Consider the following 24420-nt stretch of genomic DNA (forward strand, 5'->3'; position numbering starts at 1 on the left):
TTTCATGATATCTAAATGACAAGTCCATGTTAGTGATACACTTCAATATGAATGCCCATGCTATTTATGTATTCTTATGGTGATAGCATGAAGCATGTATGATGATGAAAATATGAATTTTGTGTGCGAATTATATCCATGCTTTCCCTACCATATTTGAGGTGTTGATTAAATACATGAAATATACTATCCCCTACTTATGATATAGCGAATTGTGGACTCCAATCTTGTGATCAAGTCATGTCATGTGTGTCAATTTTCTTCTATCGAGTCCTAGGCGTATTCGTACCCGAAAAATATAGTTTTGTGCCTAAAGCCATGTCAGGTTGTCACGATAATCTCAGTCAAGCTATAATCTATAGAGTTCAGTCAGTCATGTGACTCAGGAAACCTCAAAAATCCCATGATCCCAGCTAACTCTCAGATAATAGTACTACTCCGTCAGTCAATGAAAGTCAGTTAATCTGTCCATGTACAGTCAGTTGAATCATGTTTAGTCTCTTCAGATGAGAGTAAGAGTTAGCACTGAGTGATCCCAAGGATGGGAACTCACCTATATATGAGGGTGTGATTCTTAGCAGTCATCCTTGTGTTCCAGAACTATGTAGCCAGCATAGGTTGAGACATCGCAGCCTGTTATATGAGGGTAGATGAGGTGGCTTAACCTGTTATATGAGGGTTCCCACCGTTCCCACTAGAGTTACCTATTATATGAGGATTGCTCACATGTTGTCCTTACCAGTGGCGCGGTATTGACACCCTTCCAGTCAGGGCAGAGATTGGACCCCATCTTAGCCATAATGGCACATATGGGGCATGTCGGTTAAACAACTACCTCCCACAGTTTCAGACTCAGTCTCAGTAAAAGAACTCAGATAGTTCTTCAGAAATCAGTATACCGAGACTGTCAGATACAGTCAAATTCAGTTATAGTGCGGAACTCAGTTAGTTTCATCAGATTTAAGACTGTCAGATACAGTCGCCCATGTCATCAGAACTATAGTTTCAACCATGTCAGTTATCAGTAAACCGTGTATTAGCGTACAGATCGAGCTATCACGTACTCACGACCTTAGTTACTATGTATGTATGTTTACACTCTCACGTTCATATCAGTCAGTCAGTTAGCAACGTTCATGCATGTAAACCCTTTTGCATTAGCCTGCCTCACTCGTATACTCAGTACTCCAGTTGTACTAATGCATTTGCGCTATGATGCTTTCTTTCATGTTATACCATAGGTTCAGAGACAAGAGCTCCAGATCAGCAGTAGCTTCCAGCCGCAGAGTTGCAGTGAGTCCTCATCTATTCGAGGGTGATATTATTTTATTTCATTTATTATTTCAGCTCAGTTTTGCTAGACGGAGTTTGTTGGAGACATGTTCCTTCAACTCCTTATTCAGACAGTACTTAGAGGCTTTCAGATTCAGTATTCAGACTTATGTTCAGATTTGATTCAGTTTTCAACTGTTTTGGGTATCTTTCACCCATATGGATATTATGTTTTGACAGATTCTTTATTCAGTTAAACCTTATGGCCACATGTTCATGTTTTTCGCATTATTACGTTACATATGCAGTGTACAGGTACAGATATCAGTCATGGATTAGTTTGTGGTTCCTCGGATTCATGAGCACCGTGTAGCATTTCGATTTTAAAAAATAGGGGCGTTACACCACCCCACCCCCGCCGTCCACCACCGTCATTAACGCTCCTTCCTCACTATTCTCATACGCCAAAACACAATCACACAACATATTCACTCAAATCCCCATCTTCCTCCTCTTCCTCTTCTAATTCATCATCAGATTCTTCATTTTTTACATCTTCAACTTTGTGGGTTTCTCTAAATTGACAGGAAGTTCAGCCATTTATGGAATCTTGAAGATTTTTTACGGCGGAAGATGGTGGCGCTGACAGTTATAGGAGCAGGAAGGTTTTGGGAAAATAGACAATAATTTATTTATTTTTATTTGTTTAAGGTGATTTTTAATTGGGTCGAATGGGCATATGACCATGACAACTCTCCTGCTTCTTCATCTTATTCTTCCAATTTTTTAATTTTTACATCTTCACGATATACACATACACACAACCACCACCATTAGCACCCCCCCCCCTCCCCCCGTCCCCCTGTCCAGCCATGGTTGCCATAGTCGTCACCATTAATGCCCTACCCACACAGCCCCAAGGATTTCTCTTCGTCTTCTTTTTATTCTTCATCATATATCCCAAATTCTCAGAAAATAGTAAGATGTCTTTGTTGTGGTTGATTTGTTGTTGTTGTTCATTGTCAAAAAAAAAAAATTATCGTGGTTGATTTGTTGTTGTTGTTCATCGTCGTGGTTGAACTTCAGTAGTGGCTGATTTTATTGTTGTTGTTTTAATTTTTTATTTTTTTTATTAACTTTCTCAATTTAAATTTTTCGTTTTGTTTAGGATTATATTTATAACTTTTACAAATTGTTAAGGATATTTAAATAAAAATTAAAAATTTATTATGTTTGTGTATGTGAATTTATAGTTAAAATCTTAAATTAATTGGAGAAAAATTTCAAAAATTTGATGTTTAATTAAATTTATTATGTTTGTATATTAGAATTTATAGTTGAAAATTTAAATTAATTTAAATGAAAAATGTATTGTATTTGTGTATTAGAATTTCTACAATTTATAAAAGAAATTTATTTAATTAAATTTATTTTAATATTTAATTAAAAATAACATAAAATTTAATGTAACTCTTAAAAATGACGTGGCGGCTGATGTGGCAGCTGACGTGGGCAAATAAATTTAGTGTAATACTAAAAAGTGATGTGGAAGTTGACGTGGCAGCTAACGTGGCGCGGTTGTGTTACACACACCGTCAGAGGGATTTAAAATGTTGCTTTTTAATGGGTTCAAGGGTCCAAATGACAAACATGTAAGTAGAAGTGTCCACATTACAAAACGGATATAGTACAAGGATCCACCGAACCATTTTGCCTTTAATTTATATTTCGATAATTTCTTCAAGTGAAAATTTATATTTCGTTAATTTCTTTAAAGATTAAAAAGATGTAAAGTGAAAATACCTTTTTAGAATAAATGTATGTTTATTTTCCAAATCAAATTCAACCAATTTATATTATAATTCAAATACTTTTTTTCATTATCTTATTTTAAAATTAAAAAATACTTTTATGTAAAAAAATTAAAGTATAAGGATTAAAAAGTTAAAGTTAGGGTTTAATTCAATCGAAATAATTTAATTTCGTTAAGGGGATGGGTATTTTTTAGCCAAATATTTAACAGAGGGATATTTAACGAAATTAAATTATTTCGATTATTTCGTTAATTTATATAAAGTTCGTCATTTAATTTTTATTTAGTTAATTTCTTTAAGTGAAAATTTATATTTCATTAATTTCGTTAATTTATATTTCGTTCATTTCTTTAAAGATTAAAAAGATATAAAATGAAAATACCTTTTTAGAATAAATGTATGTTTATTTTTCAAATCAAATTCAACCAATTTATATTATAATTCAAATACTTTTTTTTATTATCTTATTTTTAAAATTTTAAAAATACTTTTATGTAAAAAAAAATTAAAGTATTAAGGTTAAAAAGTTAAAGTTAGGGTTTAATTCAATCGAAATAATTTAATTTCGTTAAGGGGAGGGGTATTTTTGAGCCAAATATTTAACAGGGGTATTTTTGACCCATTTCAGATAGTTCAGGGGTATTTTTGATCCTTTTTCAAATTCCATCAGAGGAAGGGGTATATTTGAGCCAAATATTTAACAGAGGGGGTATTTTTGAGCCAAAAATCTAACGAGTGCATTTTTAAGCTATTTCAGATAGTTCAGGAGTATTTTTGAGCCTTTTTCCGTAACAAATATGATATTATATTAACAACCATCACAAGCATGCAGAAAAGCTTGAACATAAAAAACATAGGAAAAGAGAATCCGTTATTCTTGAAATAACAGGGATGGCCCTGGGGCTGTTGTATTAGACAGAGTAATCCAGGGGTCCATAAGGTTCAAACCACTCAGCCCACAATCCCCTTTTCCTTTTAGGATTCCATCCCATGTCCTTGCAGAGTTGGTCGTTGTGCCAAATATGCAATGCACCGATGCATGATCTCCTGTAGTACTTCTTTGAGTATCTCTTCTTGTATTTATCCCATTCTGCTATGTCTTTCTCCATCATCTTGATGTCAGGCAGCTTAAACTTTCCATCAAGAAACTCCGCCAGCCATCGGCATCTTATTTCCGATGTGAATAGATTAGCTATGCTTTCTGAGAATCCAATTATTGCCAGTTGTGGAATTCGGGGATGAATGCATTCCCTGATAAATATGATTATTTTCACGTGAGATATATAGTTCTGGTGCATGTCCACGAAAAATACATACTTATTACTCACCTATAGAGGGGAACTGCAAAATCATCTGAGCCTGCTATGAATTCTTGATATTTTGGTGATTCAAAAATGTGTTTGAGCTTCTCAATTCCTTTGAAGCCAGTAGCGAGTATGACTAAGTCGGATTTTATTGGCTCAGCCTGACCGTCAAGCACGATACCTTCTTTCGAGAATCCAAAATTCTCTGCTTTCTTGATGAGCTTTATACTTCCTTCCTCTACTCTGTCATAGAAGCCCTCTGGCACGGTAGAAATTAAACACGAACTCAATTCGTTTAAGAAACTATGCTCTGGCACCATCCCGTGTTTTGAAAGCTTGAGCTTGTGTCTTATATGGCTTTCCACAAATTTTGAGAACGCCCATCTCTATACAATTTGAGCAAAATAGATCAATATAATACTACATGCATGTACCACAACATCCATATTAATTGGAGTAGTCATTTTAACTTTAGTCAGTATCATATGAACAAATTACCAGAGGTGAGAAAATTGTAGCCAAGAGATGCAAAAGAAGGCCTTCACCGGGTTTATGCACCGTAAGTTCTGAGAATCGATTTAAATACAGATTAGCCATAGGGAATCCCCACGGGAAATAATCAGGAACGTTCCAATGTGGTGTCCTGATTACAACTGAGCACGGACGTTCAACCCCTGCAACATTAATTGTTTGTTAACAATAAAGAGGCACAAAGGTAATGGAAGATCACAAGTAGCATGCATCTCAGTAGCAGATTTGGAGCATATGAGTTTCTGTAGCAGTGTAAGTTTCAGATCCTGGATTCGCCTCTAGTACAACTTACCGTTGACTGTGGAGCATTCCATGGCAATGTCCATTCCTGATTTTTGGAACCCAACTATGGCTACATGTTTTCCTTTGACAAAGTTTGCTGCAGCTGCGGAGTCCATTTTGGAATAATCCATTGAATGGATTACTTCGCCTTCAAAAGTTTGGGGTCCTTTGTTGGGAGGAAATTCAGGGATGTTTGGAACCTGGCTGAACCTTCCCAAGCAAACTATTACAAAATCAACTTTGTATACCTGCACACAAGTTCAACCAACCATGAAAGAGATGACATATGAGGGATCGATTATGAGAGCTTGACTGATCATATGGGGAAGAAGAGAGAGAAAGAAGTTAATTGATATTGGAAAGATGTTCACTTAGGGGGGAATACTTTTCAAGTCAAGTAAGTCGCCAAGAAATGGAGTTACCAACAGAAGATGAGCACTAGAGAGAGAAGATAGTACGAAAGAACAAGTAGAAAATTGTATAAGTTGAAAGAGAGGTATGATTAAAGAGAACAAAAGTGAAACTGTATGCGTCTCATTTAAAGCCAAAGAAGAGTCTTAATTGGAGTACGAAAGAACAAGTAGAAAATTGTATAAGTTGAAAGAGAGGTATGATTAAAGAGAACAAAAGTGAAACTGTATGCTCCAATTCCACACATCTATTTCGAATTTTAGCAACTTTAAATGCTCTACTTGAAAGTTGAAAACGTCTTCCCCACAAATTACTAAGAAAATATGCATTCCGCAGCTTGTACTCTTCTACTAAATTTCAGGTAATAAAATTAATATATTTAACTTGAACATCAATAATTTGGAAGGATGGTTAATTACCTGTGCGGATAGGGTTCGAGTGTCCTGTACAGTGACGTTCCATTTCCCTTTACTGCTAAATGCCTCTTCCCACAAATTACATTCTCCGTCATTATTATCTTCTTCATAACTGAGGCTCAATACTTTGTTGTTAAACTGAATGTGTCGGACCAAATCAAAGTGATTTGCGTACGATTCAATGTACTCCAACATCGTTTGCTGGTCAGGGAACAATTCGGTTACTGTATCAGGCCATGGATAATCAGAGAATTGGTAAAAGGGTTTTGGTGTCTGCAGCTTAGTACTCTCAACAGTTTTAGTCCACACGCCTCCAATGCTACTCTCCGACTCGAACACTATGGGATCAAATCCTTTAGAAAGACAGTATTTGCAGGCCAATAGGCCGCTTATTCCAGCTCCAACAATCGCTATCACCTCCTTCTTTTTGCTTTCTCTGCCGTCTGAATTTGTCATTGTGTTGTTACTGGCGGGCCACGGTTCCGCACTTCCTCTCTCCTCTCTTTTTTTTTTTCTACCCCTGTTATAATGTGAGGATGATGGATAGCTAGAGGGCTTGATCAATTGCCCTTTATACAGAGGGAAATTTAATTTTGTGCATCGTTCAGTTAGTTGTATTTCTGCCTTAAAAAGTCAAAATCGCATATCCTTTTCAAAAAGTAGAAGAAAATTGAGACACGTAACCAAGCTTTTCGGAAATTAAAAAATATAAAAAGAGATATTTTAAAATAAAGTAAAGGGACATATTTGTCCCTCTATTACAAAAAATTTATCCTCATTAAAATATACACCTCACTCTAACAAAGACTACAATATTTTCTTTCTACTTTCTACTATATAATATAATAAGTGAGAGTTTGGTGTACTACGAAAGGCACTTTTAATATTTCAATTTTATTACATTCGGGGAACAGCCAAGGGCATATCTGGTAATATGCATCTTAAAATAAGGCTCATTTGTCTTCTCCATACATGTCCATTGATAAGCGACCAACACGGGCGATACTTCCTTTTACATATCTTTGTAACTTTTCATCTACTAACGATATTTTTCTCTCCGCCCTTTTCATTCCAATTCGAATTTGGTTCTAATTTCTCTTATAATGCTTAGCTTTCATCTTACTCGTTACATCTGGTAAGCATTCTCCTGTTCTTTTCCTTTCTTGAAGGGATTTTTGCGCATCATTTTTGTTTGAACTTTTATTTTCTATGTTTTCTCACATATTATTGCTAAATTTCTTATATTCTTGTCAGTAATTCTATCTGATCCACACATGCATAGTTGAAAATAGATAACTATTGCATGTAATTGTACATTATTTTGAATTACTGATTCTCGTTGTCTTTTCGACTTTTGACATTGATTATTTGCTGTAAATCTAATCATCTCGTGAAAAAACATGTAATATTAAGCTTGATATTTTCAGATAGGGTATTTGGTGCTCGATTTTTTCCATATATTCAATGTTACCTGAGAAAAATGTGAAAGCAAAAGGTAATTAAAAGGTACTAACCTCTGTTCGCTGGTGGGCTGGTGTATTCGGATAGATGGTGAATTGATGTGGGATAACAATATGATGAGTTTGATGATTAATTACCCAAACAGAGTTAATTACTTTGATAAAATTTGTTACAGTAGCATTTTTGGGTAAAAATTCACCTATTAATTAATAAGAAGTCCTATTGTGAAAGCTTATGTTGGTTGACTGTTGTTTTTACATTCTGTCTCAATTGGCACTTATTGTACGAACTCTTTACTTTTGATGCCACATTCATTATCGAATTCTAAAAAAAATACACTATTTTGAACAATTTAATACCCACCCGATGACTTTAGGTTATTCTTATGCTTCCCCCAAAAAAAAATTTTACTGCAGTATTTATCAATTGACATGCCTGATTTTTACCAACATATGATGAATTCATGTAGAATTCAACAGAATGTGTCTGCATACGTCCATCTATTCGAAGGAAAATCATAAAAACATCTTTAATTTTGTTAAAAAAATCTGTGTAAGTGATTAGAAGATTTTGTGGAGCGGTGATACGTGGATGATATGAATATTTCCTTCTGCAGGTATTTACCTCACAAAATTATTTTTGTAAGCATTTTTTCATTTACCAAGACTACTTTTGCTACCACTACTGTTTCATCATTCATCCCAAGAAATGATTTATCATGGTAGTTTAACCTTATCAGAATTTGAGGCGAAATCATTCATGAAAAAGATAACTTCTACCCAGTTATTTAGGATAAATAAATTGTCTTACTTTATCTTCTCTTGCGTGATTTATGCCTTTGAGCAATGTTAGGTGGTCTACTTTTATGGAGGTTACGGTTATCCTCTGCCTTGAAGAGCTGATTAAAGCAGAGTACATGTGAAACATACTTTAGAATAGTGATCATCTTTTGGAATTTGTTAGCTCCCTAATCTTATGTGTGAAAGAACTTACTTAATGAAGCTAACTTTCTCTTTGTACCTATTATTAAAGCAAAATATTGAGAAACTGATAATAATTTGGTTAATCTTTGGTTCAACTTGAATGTCTGGGCATCTGTCTGCTTATGTTCTATTAGTTAAGTCAATATTCCATGTAAGCTGCAATTTTTTTTTTCTAAATTTTATTTTGGAACTGAGGCATAGTTGTAGATTCAGAAATTTGGTGGCTTCTTATGTTCTAAAAAAAAATTCAATTTGGAGTAAGGATCAACATAGTAAAACTTAGTTGTCATTTAGGTGGCCTCTCATTTCATTGATTTTAGGATAATACATATTTATGTCCTTTAACTTGATCTTAACTCACATCTATGACCTCTAACTTTGGATGTGCACAAGTAGACACTCAAACTTGTATAAAGTTGAACAAGTAGACACACGTATGTGGCATAATACACGAAGGACACAAACTAGACACGTGTTTTTATATAAATTTAAATGCCTACTTGTCGCAGCTGAAGTTGGAAGGCATAGATGAAAGTTAAAGTCAAGTTAAAGGACTGTCTTGATTTTATGAAAAAATGTACATTCTAAAGTCAATATGAGAATTTCAATAAAAAGGATGTTTATAAAGTAAAATGTTCTTAGATATGGTCCATAAGTTCATAGTCAGATAAAAATTGAGTGTGTTGATGTTGACAAAATCAGTATATTATATTTTTTGGTTAAATCTTCTTTTCAACGTATATTACTCATGAGGAGATTTCTTCTGTTGACTGATTTATGCAGGTTATTATAAAAACATGCCCTCTGAATAACTTTGTGATATCTTTACAAGGGCATGGTAATTGTGTAAGACACGAAAGCTCTCGGACAATCACTTGGACAACACACCCATATGGTTGTTGCTGAGAATATTACTCAGGTTTGCTTTTCTTGGCTTTAATTGTTTGTACTTTGGCATGTGTCTTTGGTGTAGTCTGTTTTCATTTTTCACTTCTTTGGGTTTACAGGAGATGTTCTCCAATATTAGCTTTCAGCAATAATATCGCCCAATTTTCACATCGGAATGTGAAAAAGACTTTAACTTTATATTGATTTTGTATTTTGTAACTCTATGTCTCCCTTTGTATATTGAAAATGGCAAAACACACACCATGCTTGAAAATATTGAAAGAGGCACCACAAGGCATCATATAAATTATGGGATGATGCCTACGATGTTTGAGTACTTGTTTTCAAATAATTTCAAAGATATAAGTATTGCATTTGTAATAAATGATTATAAATCACAGGAGGCATTTGATATATATATATGTATGTGTGTGTATCAAAATTCTTAAACTTGTTTGTTTTGGCAAATGAGATGGGTGATGGATTCACTTAGAACATTTGCAACAAAAAGGTGATATCTACTAGTATTAAAATATTTTCTGATTCTATATAGTTAAAATATTGTTATCTTCTTTCTTTTAATAAACTAACTTTTTCAATGAGATGACTAATTTACATGGGAGGGGAGATATAAATCAAGCTTTACTTTCCTAAGATACCTATCTAAATTAATAGAGCAGGTGAGTACCTATGGAGATTATTTTTATAATAATACAGTAGGAAATGAGTGTTGCTACATATTTGTCAAGAGAATGAAGGCAAACAATTCAGTTCTTGAACATCTTGGTAAGGAAGATAAAACGTAGGAGAAAATTGAATGAGATAGAGTTGGATGCTCTCCCACTCAGAAGTTCTGAATCTTGTCTTTGCTATTTGTTGAATACTGTTAGTTTATTCCTTTAACTTTTTATTTTTTCTCTCGTCATGAAAGAGTTCAACAGATTTTAAATTTTTTCACCTATTTTTCGGGTAATACGAATTTGCCAGGTTGCACCTATTTTTTGGTAATGAAGATTTGCTCATGTATAGATCTCTTCTTCACTACTTTTCTGAGCTTCAAAGTGTATCCTCTTTTTGGCGAGTTTTCTCAACTTTCTCAATACTTCTATTACTTTAGTCTTTCAGTAACGAAATTCAAATCTGATTCTGAAGATGAATTTTGAATTTTGATAGCTTGTTTTGAATGATGGTTCGCCTTATGTCATTTTTTTTAAGTTTTTAGTTGGTAAGTCTAGAAAATTAATTTATTTTCCTCTAATTTTTATATTTTTCACCACGAGTAAAAACAGCAACCTGATGCTTAAAGCTCCCACTATATGTGAGGGTGTTCCAGGGAAGGACCAGACCACTGGGGTCTATTGGCCATAAAAGGTCTATTGCACCTAACATTACCTTGCATTGGTACTGACTTAGCACCATAATATCATTATGCACTGAATGCATTCAAGATATTTGATTATATGTTTGAAAAACTGAATTAATTCTTTGTGATGTTTTTTTTTTCTTATAGGACCTACAACAGATTCACTTCTTAGCCAGATATACTTTTCCACTTCTAATTAAAAATTTTGAAAACGTAATAGATAATATTGGTTTGTGTGTTTGTGTCTTTGTGACATTTATGGTTGACATATTTTATTTGTTTGCCTGTGTATATCTAAAGAACGATTTCTGTTATTCAGTGTTAGTGCTTAAGAAAGCTTGAACATCTTCAACATGACGTACCTTAAAGTAGAAACTGACACTTGAGCCGAGGATCTTCCAAAAACAATGAGATGAATAATTTACATGGGAGGAGAGTTATAAATTAAGCTTTGCTTCGCTAACTAAGCATGTGAGTACTCACCTATGGAGATTATTTTTGTAATAATGCTACAAGAAATGACTTTGCTACTACATATATATTTGCCAAGATAATGAAGGAAGACAATTCAGTTGTTATACATCTTGGTAAGGAAGATAAAATCATAGGAGAAAGTTGAGTGAGATGGAGTTGGATGCAGTCCTATCCAGAAGTTCTGAATCTTGTCTTTGCCATCTGCTGAATACTGTTAGTTTATTTCCTTAGATTTTTTCCAGGTCATGAAAGAGTACAACAGATTTTGGATTTCACCTGCAACAAGCCACTACAACATATCTCATTGTTGACCCACCTCTCTATTTATCTTTCTAGCAAGCTTTTTGTAACTTTGTTCCACAAATTAATATAAAGAAACGAACATGTCTCCTTATTTGTATCTCAATAGTAAGAAAGGCACGGACACGAGCCATCTAGTATAGGTAAAATAAACCCCTTCCTGAAAGAATAAGGTATATAAGTATTGGTGTACTATACCACAATCACAATAAATTATTACAGTTGAAATAAAATGAACAAAAATGAAGGAAATAGATTGGCACTATAACATTTGAACCGTTACTATTCCCGTTTAGGTTCAAATAAACCAATTTTGCAAGCAAATATATGTTGAATTGGCATGAACAGTATGGAAATAGATCTAGCGCATTCTTTTTTCTATTCAGAGCTTTGCTTTAATATTATAGATATTATTTTAAAATGCATGACTCTGACCCAACATAAAAATTCAATGCAAGTGCCAAGAAGTTGATTAGGCTAACACATAAATAGGATGAAAGAGAAGCTTTAAACAAACAAAATAAAACGTAAGTATATAGGAAAGGAGGCTTCATTCTTGAAACAGGGATGGGTAGAGGTGGAGACCCTCGGTTCTACGTGGACAAGACTTGTAGCTCCGCCCCCAATTAGCCGGCATAATCGAGTGGTCCATAAGGTTCAAACCACTCAGCCCAAAGACTGTTTTTCCTCTTCGGGTTCCATCCCATGTCCTTGCAAAGTTGGTCATTGTGCCAGATGTGCAATGCAGCGATGCACGATCTCCTGTAGTACTTCCTATAAGTATATCTCTTCTTGTATTCATCCCATTCTTGTATGTCCTTCTCCATGATCTTTACACTCGGCAACTCGAATTTTCCATCAAGAAGCTCTGCCAGCCACCGACACCTTATTTCCGATGTGTATAGATTCGCGAAACTTTCTGAGAATCCAATTATTGCTAGTTGTGGAATCCGAGGATGAATGCATTCCCTGATAATTAATAGGAGTAATCCGTAATATCATTATTTCCACATGAGATGTATAGTTCTGGAGCATGAATGCTGGCAAAAGTACTGTTTAATTATTATTACTCACCTATAGAGGGGAACTGCAGCAGAATCATCTGAGCCTGCTATGGATTCCTGATATTTTGTTAATTCAAAAATGTGTTTGAGCTTTTCAATTCCCTTGAAGCCGGTGGCTAGTATGACTAAGTCGGATTTTATTGGTTCTCCCTTCTCCTCGAGCACGATACCTTCTTTAGAAAATCCTAAAGTCTTTGCTCTCTTGATGAGCTTTATACTTCCCTCCTCAACCCTGTTGTAGAAGCCCTCCGGCTCTACAGCAATTGAACAGGAACTCCATTCATTTAAGAAGCTATGATCGGGCACCATCCCATGCTTATCAAGCCTGTTTTTGTGTTTTATATAATATTCTACATATTTTGAGAATGCCCACCTCTGTAAAATGTGTGAAATGGTACACTACAAGTTAGTTTTGTTAAGTGAGGGGAAAAAGTAGAAAAGAGAGACGAACTATGAATATTTGGTTGTAACTTAACATATGGGCAGTTACCAATGGTGAAAGAGTTGTGGCGAGGAGACTTAAAAGCATGCCTTCACCAGGTTTATGCACCATAAGTTCGGAGAATCGATTTAGGTAGAGATAGCCCAAATTGAGTCCCCATGGAGAAAAGTCCGGAAGGTTCCAATGCGGTGTCCTGATTACTACTGTGCACGGACGTTCAACCCCTGTGACATTAGTCCCAAGAACTAAGCTGATGTTTACAAACAAACAAGAAATATAGAGGAAGAGGTACAAAATAATGGAAGAGGACAACTAGCTAGCACGCAGCAGTACTTACCATTAACCATAGAGCACTCCATGGCAATGTCCAATCCTGATTTCTGGAACCCAACAACGGCTACGTGTTTTCCTTTGACAAAGTTAGCTGCAGTTTCGGAGTCCATTTTTGAATAGTCCATTGAATGAATTACTTCACCCTCAAACGCTTCAGGGCCTTTGTTTGGAGGGAATTCAGGGATGTTTGGAACCTGGCTGAACCGTCCCACACAAACTACTACAAAATCAACTTGGTATACCTGCACGCCATTTCATCAATTTTCAAACAACCATGACACAATGTATTGGTATGCTTATCCTTCATTAAAGCGTTAAACTCATCAGTAAAATTCCAAATTAATTAAGAAAAGTTAAGACAGTTGGCCACTGGCCATGCAAGAAATCGAAAAGAAAGAAAAGGGAAAAAAGCACTGTTACTGTAATTTGGTTTTTAAGAAGAGAGACGTGAGTCGAGTGAAGTAAAATGAAAAGAAGGGAGTACTATTAGCTAGTAGGTGGAGAAGATTTAGCTACTAGACCAAATTGAAAACTTATTTTGTAAAATAGACACTTCTTTTGCTAAACCCTAATTTTGTAGGGTTTTGTGGGTCATGGGTTTAAGTGTAAAATAAAAAAATATTTTGGCACCCTGTAATACCCAGATCGTTCCTTAAGCCCAAATCTGTCTTTTGAGTGGATAGGGGTGACTTCCAAAGTGATTGATGTTTATATTGTGTTGTATTTCTCTAATTTCTACTTTTTGTCATGTAGAGCATTGAATAAGCTTTCCATCGATACCAATTTCATCGAAATCCGACATCAGACGAGGAAGTTATGGCCGTTTTACTAAGCGATGTCAAAATCGTCCAGGCCTGATGGTAGACCGGAAGGATCGCCAAGTCCTTGGTGGACCGTCAATTTTTTCGTCAAGCCAAGGTAGTAACCCCTTTTTCTGGCCATCGTGCGACAGCTAAAATGGTGGACAGCCAAAAATTTGACGGACCGTCAAGAGGACCGTCAAGTCGAGGCAGAATATCCCATTTCTGGCTCCTGAGTGACGGACGATCTGGTGGACCGTCAATTTCCTGACGGATCGTCACTTCGACCGACACGTCGAGGCAGAATGTCCCAGTTTTGACACTCAAGTGACGGACGATCTGGTGGACCGTCAATTCCACCGTCACAGACCCCGATCAGCAATTTTCAACTCTTTTTAAAAGGGCATTTTGCTCTTTTTCGTCCATTTTGGTTTTTTTTTTTTATATATATATATATATATATATATATATATATATATATATATATATAAATATCCAAGTGGAGAAGAGAAGATCATTTTTCTCTCATTTCTCCTCCAAAATTCTCTAGAAACTAGGGTTTCCTCCAAAATCGTAAATCAAATCTTCTCCAAGAAATTCACGAATCTTCCAAAGATTTCACCAAGTTGTTCAAGAATTAAGTTCTTCAAGCCAAAGGCATCAAGAAATTTAGCTCAAAAGTGCGAGAAAGAAGTTCCAATCAAGTCTCTTCATCTCAAATTCATAATCCAAGGTATGTGGGGTTTTGAACAAGAACAGTTCTTTCGTTATTGTGCCCAAAGATCTAATTTCTATTGAATTTCATGATTTTTGCAAAGTGGGTTTATACCCAAATTACTTTATCAAGGATTTATGAGATTTGAGCTAAACAAGATTGAGATATATGACTACTTCATTGTCATATTTCTTAAATTGAGAATTTATGCTTTTCCATGAGAAGTTTGACTATTGAATATATATTGATATTTAGCTTGAGGGTCAAGAACGAGCTCTATGATGTTTTCTTGAAGTTTTGATACTTGATATGATTTGATAAGCAAGTGTACTTGAAGATGAGAAAGATTATTTTGAGATTGAGTCGATTTAGGAATCCACAAGTTGATTATGATTCATAAATACTAGACCCTTGAGTTGATTAAGGTGGATTTCCTAATGCGTTCTGAGCTTAAGTCTGGGAGTAGTATTTATCACCGAGTGGAAAGTGTGGGTCTAGCGCATCCTACTTTTCCAGAACTACGTGCCTCCTTAGGATTAAGATTAAGGGCCAAAGGCCAAGACAGTGATCACTAAAGTTAAGGTTTTACTCCGATGGCAAGGATAAAACAGTTCTCCCCAACGTGAGCAAGACGTTGGACTCCATGAAAGCTCACATGGTTTATGTCGGTTATAAGAAACTCCCAAGTCCATAATAGTTAAGTTTCTTGAGACACCAAGTCACTCTAAGTCTTAAGTAAAAGAGTTTCGAGTTGAGTCCAATGGTTTATAAGATTTATGAAGCATGTGTTATCATTGATGATTTATGGAAATTATGTTTCAGGTAACTCAAGCGGAGAGAGTTCTTATTACCAGTATGCATGATTTGCTTATATATTTATATTATTTAAATGTTGCCTGCACCCCCACATACTCAATACATTTCCAAGTACTGATTCCCATACTCTTCTGTGTTCTACATTATCTCTTGATGTAGGTTCAGGTGCTCAGTCTCAGCAGCGACAGTGATCTTCGAGTACCTCCATCTACATTATTACAGTTGGTGAGTCCTCATGGTTCGAGGACCTATGTCCCTGATTTTGTTTTGATAGTAGATGGTTGTTTATTTTCAGTTCAGTACGAGTCAATTGGGAATCTGTCTCAATGGCTCCTTAGTCTTATGTAGTAGAGGCTTTGTCAGACTAGAGTACCAGTATGTACAGAACTTCAGTATTTTGACTATACAGGACAGTATTTCTTTGTATTCCAGTATGTTCATGACATGATTATTCTTCCTTATTACAGCGTGATTATTGTCATAGTGAGTTATAGAAGTGAAGTCAAGCTTAGAGGGTTAGCTTGAGGCCGCGTGTGGACTTAAGCACCGTGTGACGTCTCGGGATGGGATCTTGGGGCGTTACACACCCCTTATGTATTTTTTAATTCTTTTGGAACCCCTTATGTATTTATTAAATACTTATTTAACCCTACTCTTCCATTAAATACAAAAAATAAATTCTCTCTCATATTCTCTCTCTTTACAACAACCGATTCATCTCTCATTTCCACCATTTTCACTTTCGAACTCGCGTGAATCATCTCCAACTTCGATCTTGAACTTCAGGTAAGTTATATTATTGTTCCGGTTAATTTGTGCTCCATATTGATGGTTTTTTTTATTATTTTTCAAACTCATTTGTGGTGGGTGAAGTCGATGGAGTTCAAATAAATTGAATTTTTTTAAAAAAACGAGGCTTGATTTCACTGAAAGTGGTTGTTTTTAGTTGGTATTTACTTGATTTTTTACGGATAATTGGTGTATATCGATTATCCTTGGCGATTACATGTTGAAATTTCTTCACTAAGTTCGTCGGAATGTTGAAGAACAAGGAGTCCTTCCCAACAGGGATGCTTGTTCTAGGTAATTGGTTGTTACAACCATTTCCCTCCCTTATACCCATTTGATCGAGTGTTCAATTGTTTTGTTATCTTATATTATGATATTTAGTCACTTTACATCGCGTGAATGGTGTTTATTTATTTTATTTTATTTTATTTTGTAATCTCATATTATGATATTTAGTTACTTAATTTCAGTATATAATTCATACATGAAACAGTCGATTATAGAATCTGTATTTACCGTAGTCAATTATTTATTCCTACTGTACTCCGAGTTTAAATAAAGTTTGCAAATCTTAAAACAGGGACTATTGAAGAAACACCAACAAATCACTATAGATAAACAGAACATCATGAAGACAGAAACTTGAAACTTGTTTATAGATATATAAATGTTCATTGCATACATATTTATAATTTTTGGGGAAAAAATCCCAAACAAAAAGGCAAAAACGAAGCTTTCATTTACATAATCCTACCATGAAAGCTTCATTTGGCAATGAACTATAAAACAAACAAAATTAAAGTAGACTAAACTAGGGGGATGAAGGGGGGTGATGAGTTCACGGGAGTCCAGGTTGAGCCTCTCGGCTATGGCCCGAAGAAAATGAGCCATCCGGCGAAGCTCTCTATCCAGTCGTCGTTGATCGGCGGCAAGACCCTGAAAAAGGTGATACAAGTACGATCACGAAGATGGACGCATGTGAGAATGTAATGAACCGGGGCTTGGAGTATGCGAGTGAAGGACTTAAAACACACCAAACCAACCCTAATCTCACACTTGGAGTGTAAAGAAAAGCCTTGGAACACAACTAGGCAGCCCCTAAATTCACTTGAAGGGAGCCTAGCTCTTAAAAGGGCATTTTGGATATTTTGTATTTTATTTGTAACCTAATATAAATAGAATATTGTAGGGCTTTTAGATTTAGATTATTCATGATGTTGTAAGTCTTGAAACACAAAGAAACACAAGTCCTCTCTCCTTAAGGCACCAAAATTGAAATTAGGCATAGAGAGTGTGGAATCACTCTTGTTGATCTCATGGCTTGGAAACGTGATGCTTGGGAGGTAGATTCCGACCTTTTGTTTTTGTAAGAGATAGGTAAACGTTGTGTGTAGTGTTAATGGTCCAAGAGTGGAATATGCTCTTGGATTCTTAAGATTATACATTCATTAAGTCTATCTAACTATCCCTTTACTTTTATAGTAATCTTGTAGTAGTTTGTATAGTTGTAACCGTTTCTATCTCTAGTTAGTAAAACTGCGTGTTGTTCCTATCTTGTTATTGTTGTCCATCTCGTCATATTATTTCTGTTTTGGTGTATTTACACCTTCAATATCTTGTTATTATTGTGTTTTCATTGTTGTTGTAGTGAATCCGAGAGTGGTCACCAAAGGGGTCCTCGGTTCTTCAAACTTGTGGACTGATTTGGTGTTTGTTTCGTGTTTCCCTTGTCTTTCTTGTATCAAAAGAAAATCCAGGTCACTCCGAATCCTTAGCAACTCTATGTTGTTGATGGTTGTCATTCTGTGCAATGGTCGTAGTGGGTGCGTCCTCCTAGCCATCTTCTTCTCCCTTAGTCTTTTTCTTCTGAAATTGTGTTAAAAATTAACAAAGGTCTCTTTAAATAGACCAGAGCATGAGAAAATCGACCAATAGAAGTTGTACACGTGTTGATGGAAGGGGAGAAGGCGTGTGAGAATAAGAAATGAAAAATCGCGGCGGTTATGGCAGTCAAGACATTTAAAATTGTGTCGTTTCGCGAAGTGTAATCATTACATTGAAAGGTTTAGTGTATGAGGAATAGGGTTTCTTTAATAAACTACACTACAGATCGATGATAGACTATGTATTTTAAACTATACCCCCTAGATAACGCATCGATGTATTATATATTTTGAGTCCAGTCGATGTGTAATGTGTATAGTCGATTTCAGAACATGGAAAGGCAATTTTCAAATTAGCACCCTTTCCAATGCGTCACAATTATTTTGAATTCAACATTGTATGAAGAAAAGGGTTTGCAGGTAGGTTTATTATACACTGCATATTGAACATTTACTTACTAGATCAACCACTGATATATTATATATTATGAGGCTAGTCAATTATTTCAGTCTAGAATCTATTTAGTACTTAGTATATAATATATGAACTGGAATCGATAATGCACAACAAAATAAGTCGATTTAAACTGCAGTTCAGTGGTTTTCAAAACAGAATACACATTACATATTGTCCAGTGCATTTGAACAAACCAAAAACATAAAATACAATGTCAATCATATTATCCTATGTTAAGGCTGCATGTTGTTCTCTTATGTCCCGATTTTTTGCACTTGGAGCACTTGTTTCTTTTCTTGTACCTTGAAGGCTCCAACACACCCTCAACGCGTTTCACCTTCCTCCTTTCGAGTTTGGGATCGAAATCAGATGGAAGAACTTGCATTCCAAGATACTCTCGCGCCATACTCCACTCCGACTCCAGTGGTGCTGCACAAAAAGGTTCCAAGTAAACAAGAAGGTATAACTCTTTCGAATATATTTGCAAAGAGTAGTTGTAAATGCTAGTGTCATATTCATCCCCGTGCTTCAAATGCAACGCTGCCATTGCATGAGCGCATGGAAATTTCACCAAGTCATACTTTCTGCAAGAACATGACCGTCTCGAAAGATTAACTTTGGCGGAACTACCGTAACCAAGCACGGTGAATTCATTGGTGCTTCCGTTTATGTTGTTCACATATAATTTATCCCCCTCGATCATATTTTCCCTTAAGATCGCCTCGGCTACGGGAACGAATGTTGTCTTTGAATTGTCCACCTCCGCATACCTCTTCCTAAATATATCTCCAAACCTATGTGCAATTGAATTAAAAATGGCTGCCACTGTATACTCTCTTTCATCGTGCAACATTGAGTTGAGCGACTCGGCGATGTTTGAGGTCATGACGTTGAATCGATTACCTGGAAAGTGAGCCCGATTCCACTTTTCAAATCCAACTCCATGCTCGAGGCAAGCTGATGCGCTGGGGCATCTTTCTTTAAGGGGTTTGAAGTAGTCATTAAATTCTTCCAACGTGTATGCCTTGGCCGCATGGTAGTACAAATATAGAGAATCGAAATAATGGTGATTTATTCGAAGATTTTCACCGAGATGCCTCATACAAACACCGTGATGCACAAGCGGATAATGCCTTGCGAGGCCGTTGGATATGCTTACGTGTCTGTCGGAGAAAATGCACAGCTCTGGTTCGTCGACGACAAAGGCCTTAAGCTTTCCGAAGAAGAAGCCCCACGATGCATCGTTCTCCTTATCCACCACATAATACGCTAAGGGATAGATATGATTCTGCGTATCTTGAGCGACAGCGGACAGCAGCACGCCCTCGTATTTGCCAAACAAATGCGTGCCATCAACGGCAACGACTTTTCTCATGTGTGCATATCCACGGATGGAAGCCCCAAACGCCATAAAGTAGTAAATAAATCTGCCAGATTTCTCATCGACCATGAGGGAATTAATAGACCCGGGGTTGAGGCCGTTGAAAATATATGAAAATGCGGGAAGCACTACATATCCGTGCTCGGGCGTACCTCGAACTATATTCTTCGTAATGACGCCTGCCATCCAATACTTCCAATAGTCCAGCCTGCAATGTAGCTCCCTAAATATGATTCTCTCAATCTCTTTCGGTCTTGGACCTTTATTGTCGACGAAAAAGTTCAAAATAAGTGAGGCAATGACCTCCACGGTGACATTCTTGTGCTTTCCCGTGACATGATCAACGCCACAAGTATGCTCTCCCACGTACTTGTGGACATGAAACCAACCCGATTCTCCGATAGCACATGCGCGCACCATCCACCGGTAAGTAGGATCTATGCACCTCACCCTCAAGTATTTCTTACACTCTTCACCGTTATGTAATTGAATGACATTTTCACCAACGCCTGCTTCAACAAAAGATTCAATGTTTTCTTATCCTTGAATATTTATCCTACAAAAAGATTGGTGTCATCCGAGAAAGAGTGGCTTCTTTGTGGTTCGAGCGGCCCGTCCTCACCTCCTCCACACTCCTCTTTTTCATAATCTCACTATTATCCCATTCATCACCACCTATGCTATCGTATTCCATTGAAGTATCATCCATCGTTGGGGGTGGGCTGGGGGTGACGATGGGGGTGGAGCTCATGTGGAAGCTTCTTCCCGGGATCTTTCAATATAGGTTTGGAGTTATCAGAATCAACGCAAAGCATATATAATTCTACGTGTCTATCATTCCTTATGAACGTTGGATGGATTTTCCCCCTCCTGTTCATCAAGTAACTAATTACCACCTCGCTTTGATCACAACTTAATTCACCGCTCTTCATTACGCTTTTAACCATATCGACGTATGAACCATTGCGACGAAGGACAATGGACACTGTCTCCTTAGACGCGGTTTTCCAAACCCAACATTTAGGAGTCTCCCCCCATTCACCAGAAAATATACCACCAATAACCACGTAATCTATAATAGACATAATATACCTCGATAGTAGTATTCAATAGACTTGAATAGTGGTTTATGCGCTTAGACTTAATAGAATGAGGTCGTCTTCTTCCTAGCTGCTGGCCGGCCGTACAGTACACGATTGACCCTTTTCCGGCGACCACCGGAATAATCCGACGAATTTCAACTTACAAACAACCTAAGGAGTATTGGAATGTTGCTATTGAGCCAAGAATCGATTTCAAAATGTGGGACTGATTTTTTGAGCTTTTTGTTGAAAATAAAAGAAAAATTAGAGCTAAAAATAAGCAAAAATGGCTTACAACAATGGAGATAATGTCACTTTCCGATGGATGCCGAAAAATTCGACGAAAAATGGTCGAAAAATCGAGGAAATGGCGCCAAAATTGGGTGGTTGCTAGTGGATTGGTTGAGAAGCTTTGGGATTTTTTTTTTTAATTATTTATCCAATATTTATATTTTTGAAGATGGACTAAAGTGTAGTTTTAAGAAAATTGGAGCTGAAATGAAAAAAGGAGCTAAAGTGTAGATTTTATAAATTGAGTGCTAGATTTGCATTTTATTTTTGTGAACCCAAAAAAGTGTCTATTTTCCCAATTAAAAAAATTTGATGTCTAAATGTCAAAAAATAATTTGGGAAATGGCCTTTTTGCCAACTATCTCTAGTAGGTGAGTCAACTTGAGAAACGATGAAGAAAGGAAAATGGATTTGCTAATTAAGCAAGCTGTTGAACGTTGCACGCACTTACCTGTGTGGAGAGGGTTGCAGTGTCCTGTACGGTGACGCTCCACTTGCCCTTATTATTAAACGCCTCGCCCCACAAATTCCATTCTCCGTCATAGCTGAGGCTCAACACTTTGTTGTTGAACTGAATGTGTCGGATCAAATCAAAGTGACTTGCGTACGATTCAATGTACTCCAACACTCTCTGTTGGTCAGGGAACATTTCGGTTACTGAATCGGGCCATGGATAATCAGAGAACTGGTAAAATGGTTTTGGCGTCTGCAGCTTAGTGCTCCCGATGGTCTTACTCCAAACACCTCCTATGCTACTTTCCGACTCGAACACAATCGGATCAAATCCTTTGGAAATGCAGTATTTGCAGGCTAAGAGGCCGCTGACTCCAGCTCCGATTATACCAATCACCTCCTTCTTTCTTCTGCTTTCTCTGCCATCAATTGCCATCATTACTACTTTGTATAATGATTGTTATACATTATTAGCTAAAGAGCTTGAATTGCCCACCATATTTATAGCTAATGATGGAAGATGAGAATTGAGATAATTCCATTTCTTGCATGGCCTAAATTCCAAATAACTCGTAGCCGATGCTACCTTATTAGCTAGCTAGTGTATAAGTACTGCTATTTTAATTAATACCTAACTGACTCTCGAGCCTAAAGAGCATCTTTTCAAAGGTAATATACAAGTTGCCAAAATAATTCACATATTAAAAGAGGTTGTTTGTTAGTTGTGCTGTGAATTGCCATTTTTTTAACGAACAAAACCCACGACGTTTTCAAAAAAAAAATGATATATTTTAATTTGGCATGGAGTTTAAGAAAATAAAGAAGCTTTTTAAATTTTGTGACCGGCCCCCAAAGGGGTGGTTGAGTAGGTTTGAGGGGACTTTCCATAGCGGAGGTCGTGTTCGATCCACCCCTCATGCCTTCTCAATCGAGCTCGTCGCACGGGGTTTACCTAGTGCGGTTTACATCTCCTGTGTGGTCGCACGGGGTTTACCTAGTACGGTTTACATCTCCTATGTGATTTGCGAGTTATTACACAGTGAGGGATTTACCCAGTGCACACACAGTGCTCATCACAGAGTGCTCACCCGAAGGGCAGAGGGTGTAGCGGCTACGGATTTTCCTGGAGTTTTCAAAAGAAAAAAAAATTGTGACCTTAAATTAAAGTTATGTCAAATGTATTAAAATGTCTTTTAATTTTGTGATCTTAAATATGTCACGGGGAAAATTGAAATTGAAGTATGGTCAAAAAAAAAAAAAGGATCTTAAGGAAAACGGAGGGAATATTTTTTTTCAAAAAAAATAATTTGTTAAATTACAGTGCCTTTTTAGGCTCCGAACTCAATATCTTACTATGAAAAAGATCCGGGGTGTTTTATGATGTATTATATGTTTTGAATTATACATGGTGTATCTTATATTTTTTGGTATAATAAATTAAGCGTCCCGTATAATATATATATATATATATATATATAATAAATTAAAGTTGGCGCCTAACATGATAGGATTGGTCCAATCATTGACAAATTTCAATACTAGTATAAGCTCAGTTGATTGGCTAACTCAACTCTCACCAATATGGTGAGAATTTAATTTCCCATCATATTGGCTACTTAAGGTTTAAGTTCATTACTTAATCAGTTGGAGCACGCAATCCTCAGTTAGTGGTGCCTAAGTTCCGCTCTGTGATATTTTTGGCCGTGGCTGATTTTTAGTTTGGCTAGAGCGAAATGGGAGCGTCAAAATCATAGTCCCATCAGAGAAGATTACATTTGAAAAATGGTTACATACTACTCATAGCTAAGATTGTGTCGTCGATATATATATATATGTCAAATATCGCCTATAGGTTGACTTTATGTTGATCACTACAAATATTGTCTTACCACCCTGGATAACTCAATTGAGCAGTCACTTTAAATGAAAATAAAGAATCGAATTGTTCGGTTGTAGGGTTCACACACGTTGGATACAAATTAAAATTAATTAAGCATCTGCCAAGCAAACAGGAATTTGCTTGAAGTGGAGGAATTTTGGACTCTCTCCACTTTCTTTTTGTTGCAACTAGGAGGCCTTTGTCCCCCCTTATAAATATATATAGGCGTGTTGTCAGAGAAATAGAAATGTGAATTGTAACTATTGTGCGAGAATCATTTGTGATCATAACTACTATTTTCGGAGAAAGAAAACAATGAAACACATGTTGGGTTTTTGTTCATAAACGTATATATGTATACAAGTACTTCCTCTAACTCTTACAGAGATGGAAACAGAACGAGCATACCGGAGGGGTTTGAATTAGCTCCTCCCGATCGCATCTCTCCCGAGATGAAAGAAAAGATTGGCAATTTGTCTTTTCAGAGCTATCGCATCGGCAGTTCGTCATCGTTCGGTTGGCTTCGGGTTCCATCA

The 24420-nt window shown here is 36.4% G+C and overlaps 2 protein-coding genes and 1 long non-coding RNA gene across 3 annotated transcripts; 1 reads left to right on the forward strand and 2 right to left on the reverse strand.

Moving 5' to 3' along the window:
- Positions 1-3867: 3867 nt before the first annotated feature.
- LOC107840635 (probable flavin-containing monooxygenase 1) lies at positions 3868-6652 on the reverse strand. Its single transcript, XM_016684552.2, has 5 exons — positions 6034-6652; positions 5214-5451; positions 4889-5064; positions 4415-4776; positions 3868-4337 (listed from the first exon to the last, which is right to left on the reverse strand). Exons 1-5 carry the CDS (start codon positions 6484-6486, stop codon positions 3998-4000), a joined length of 1569 nt encoding a protein of 522 aa, XP_016540038.1. The 5' UTR covers positions 6487-6652; the 3' UTR covers positions 3868-3997.
- Positions 6653-7008: 356 nt separating this feature from the next.
- LOC107840638 lies at positions 7009-11599 on the forward strand. The gene is made up of 3 exons (XR_001665295.2): positions 7009-7165; positions 9258-9393; positions 11045-11599. It is a non-coding gene; the product is annotated as an uncharacterized LOC107840638 (long non-coding RNA).
- On the reverse strand, positions 11585-22656 carry LOC107840637 (probable flavin-containing monooxygenase 1). Its single transcript, XM_016684553.2, has 5 exons — positions 22004-22656; positions 13343-13580; positions 13054-13229; positions 12574-12938; positions 11585-12468 (listed from the first exon to the last, which is right to left on the reverse strand). The coding sequence occupies exons 1-5, from the start codon at positions 22442-22444 to the stop codon at positions 12126-12128; spliced, it is 1563 nt and encodes a 520-aa protein (XP_016540039.1). The 5' UTR covers positions 22445-22656; the 3' UTR covers positions 11585-12125.
- Positions 22657-24420: the final 1764 nt, after the last annotated feature.

Source organism: Capsicum annuum, chromosome 8, assembly GCF_002878395.1.
Source record: "Capsicum annuum cultivar UCD-10X-F1 chromosome 8, UCD10Xv1.1, whole genome shotgun sequence".
Taxonomy (NCBI): Eukaryota; Viridiplantae; Streptophyta; class Magnoliopsida; order Solanales; family Solanaceae; genus Capsicum; species Capsicum annuum.

What these genes read in the sequence shown, in the direction of transcription:
- LOC107840635 (XM_016684552.2), bottom strand. Translation starts at nt 6,486, where the DNA reads ATGACAAATTCAGACGGCAGAGAAAGCAAAAAGAAGGAGGTGATAGCG. An exon ending in CTCGAACCCTATCCGCACAG is followed by an intron (nt 5,452 to 6,033) that starts GTAATTAACCAT and finishes ACTTGTGTGCAG; the next exon opens with GTATACAAAGTTGATTTTGT. An exon ending in TTTGCAGTTCCCCTCTATAG is followed by an intron (nt 4,338 to 4,414) that starts GTGAGTAATAAG and finishes CATATTTATCAG; the next exon opens with GGAATGCATTCATCCCCGAA.
- LOC107840637 (XM_016684553.2), bottom strand. Translation starts at nt 22,444, where the DNA reads ATGATGGCAATTGATGGCAGAGAAAGCAGAAGAAAGAAGGAGGTGATT. An exon ending in CTGCAACCCTCTCCACACAG is followed by an intron (nt 13,581 to 22,003) that starts GTAAGTGCGTGC and finishes AATGGCGTGCAG; the next exon opens with GTATACCAAGTTGATTTTGT. An exon ending in CCACAACTCTTTCACCATTG is followed by an intron (nt 12,939 to 13,053) that starts GTAACTGCCCAT and finishes CACATTTTACAG; the next exon opens with AGGTGGGCATTCTCAAAATA.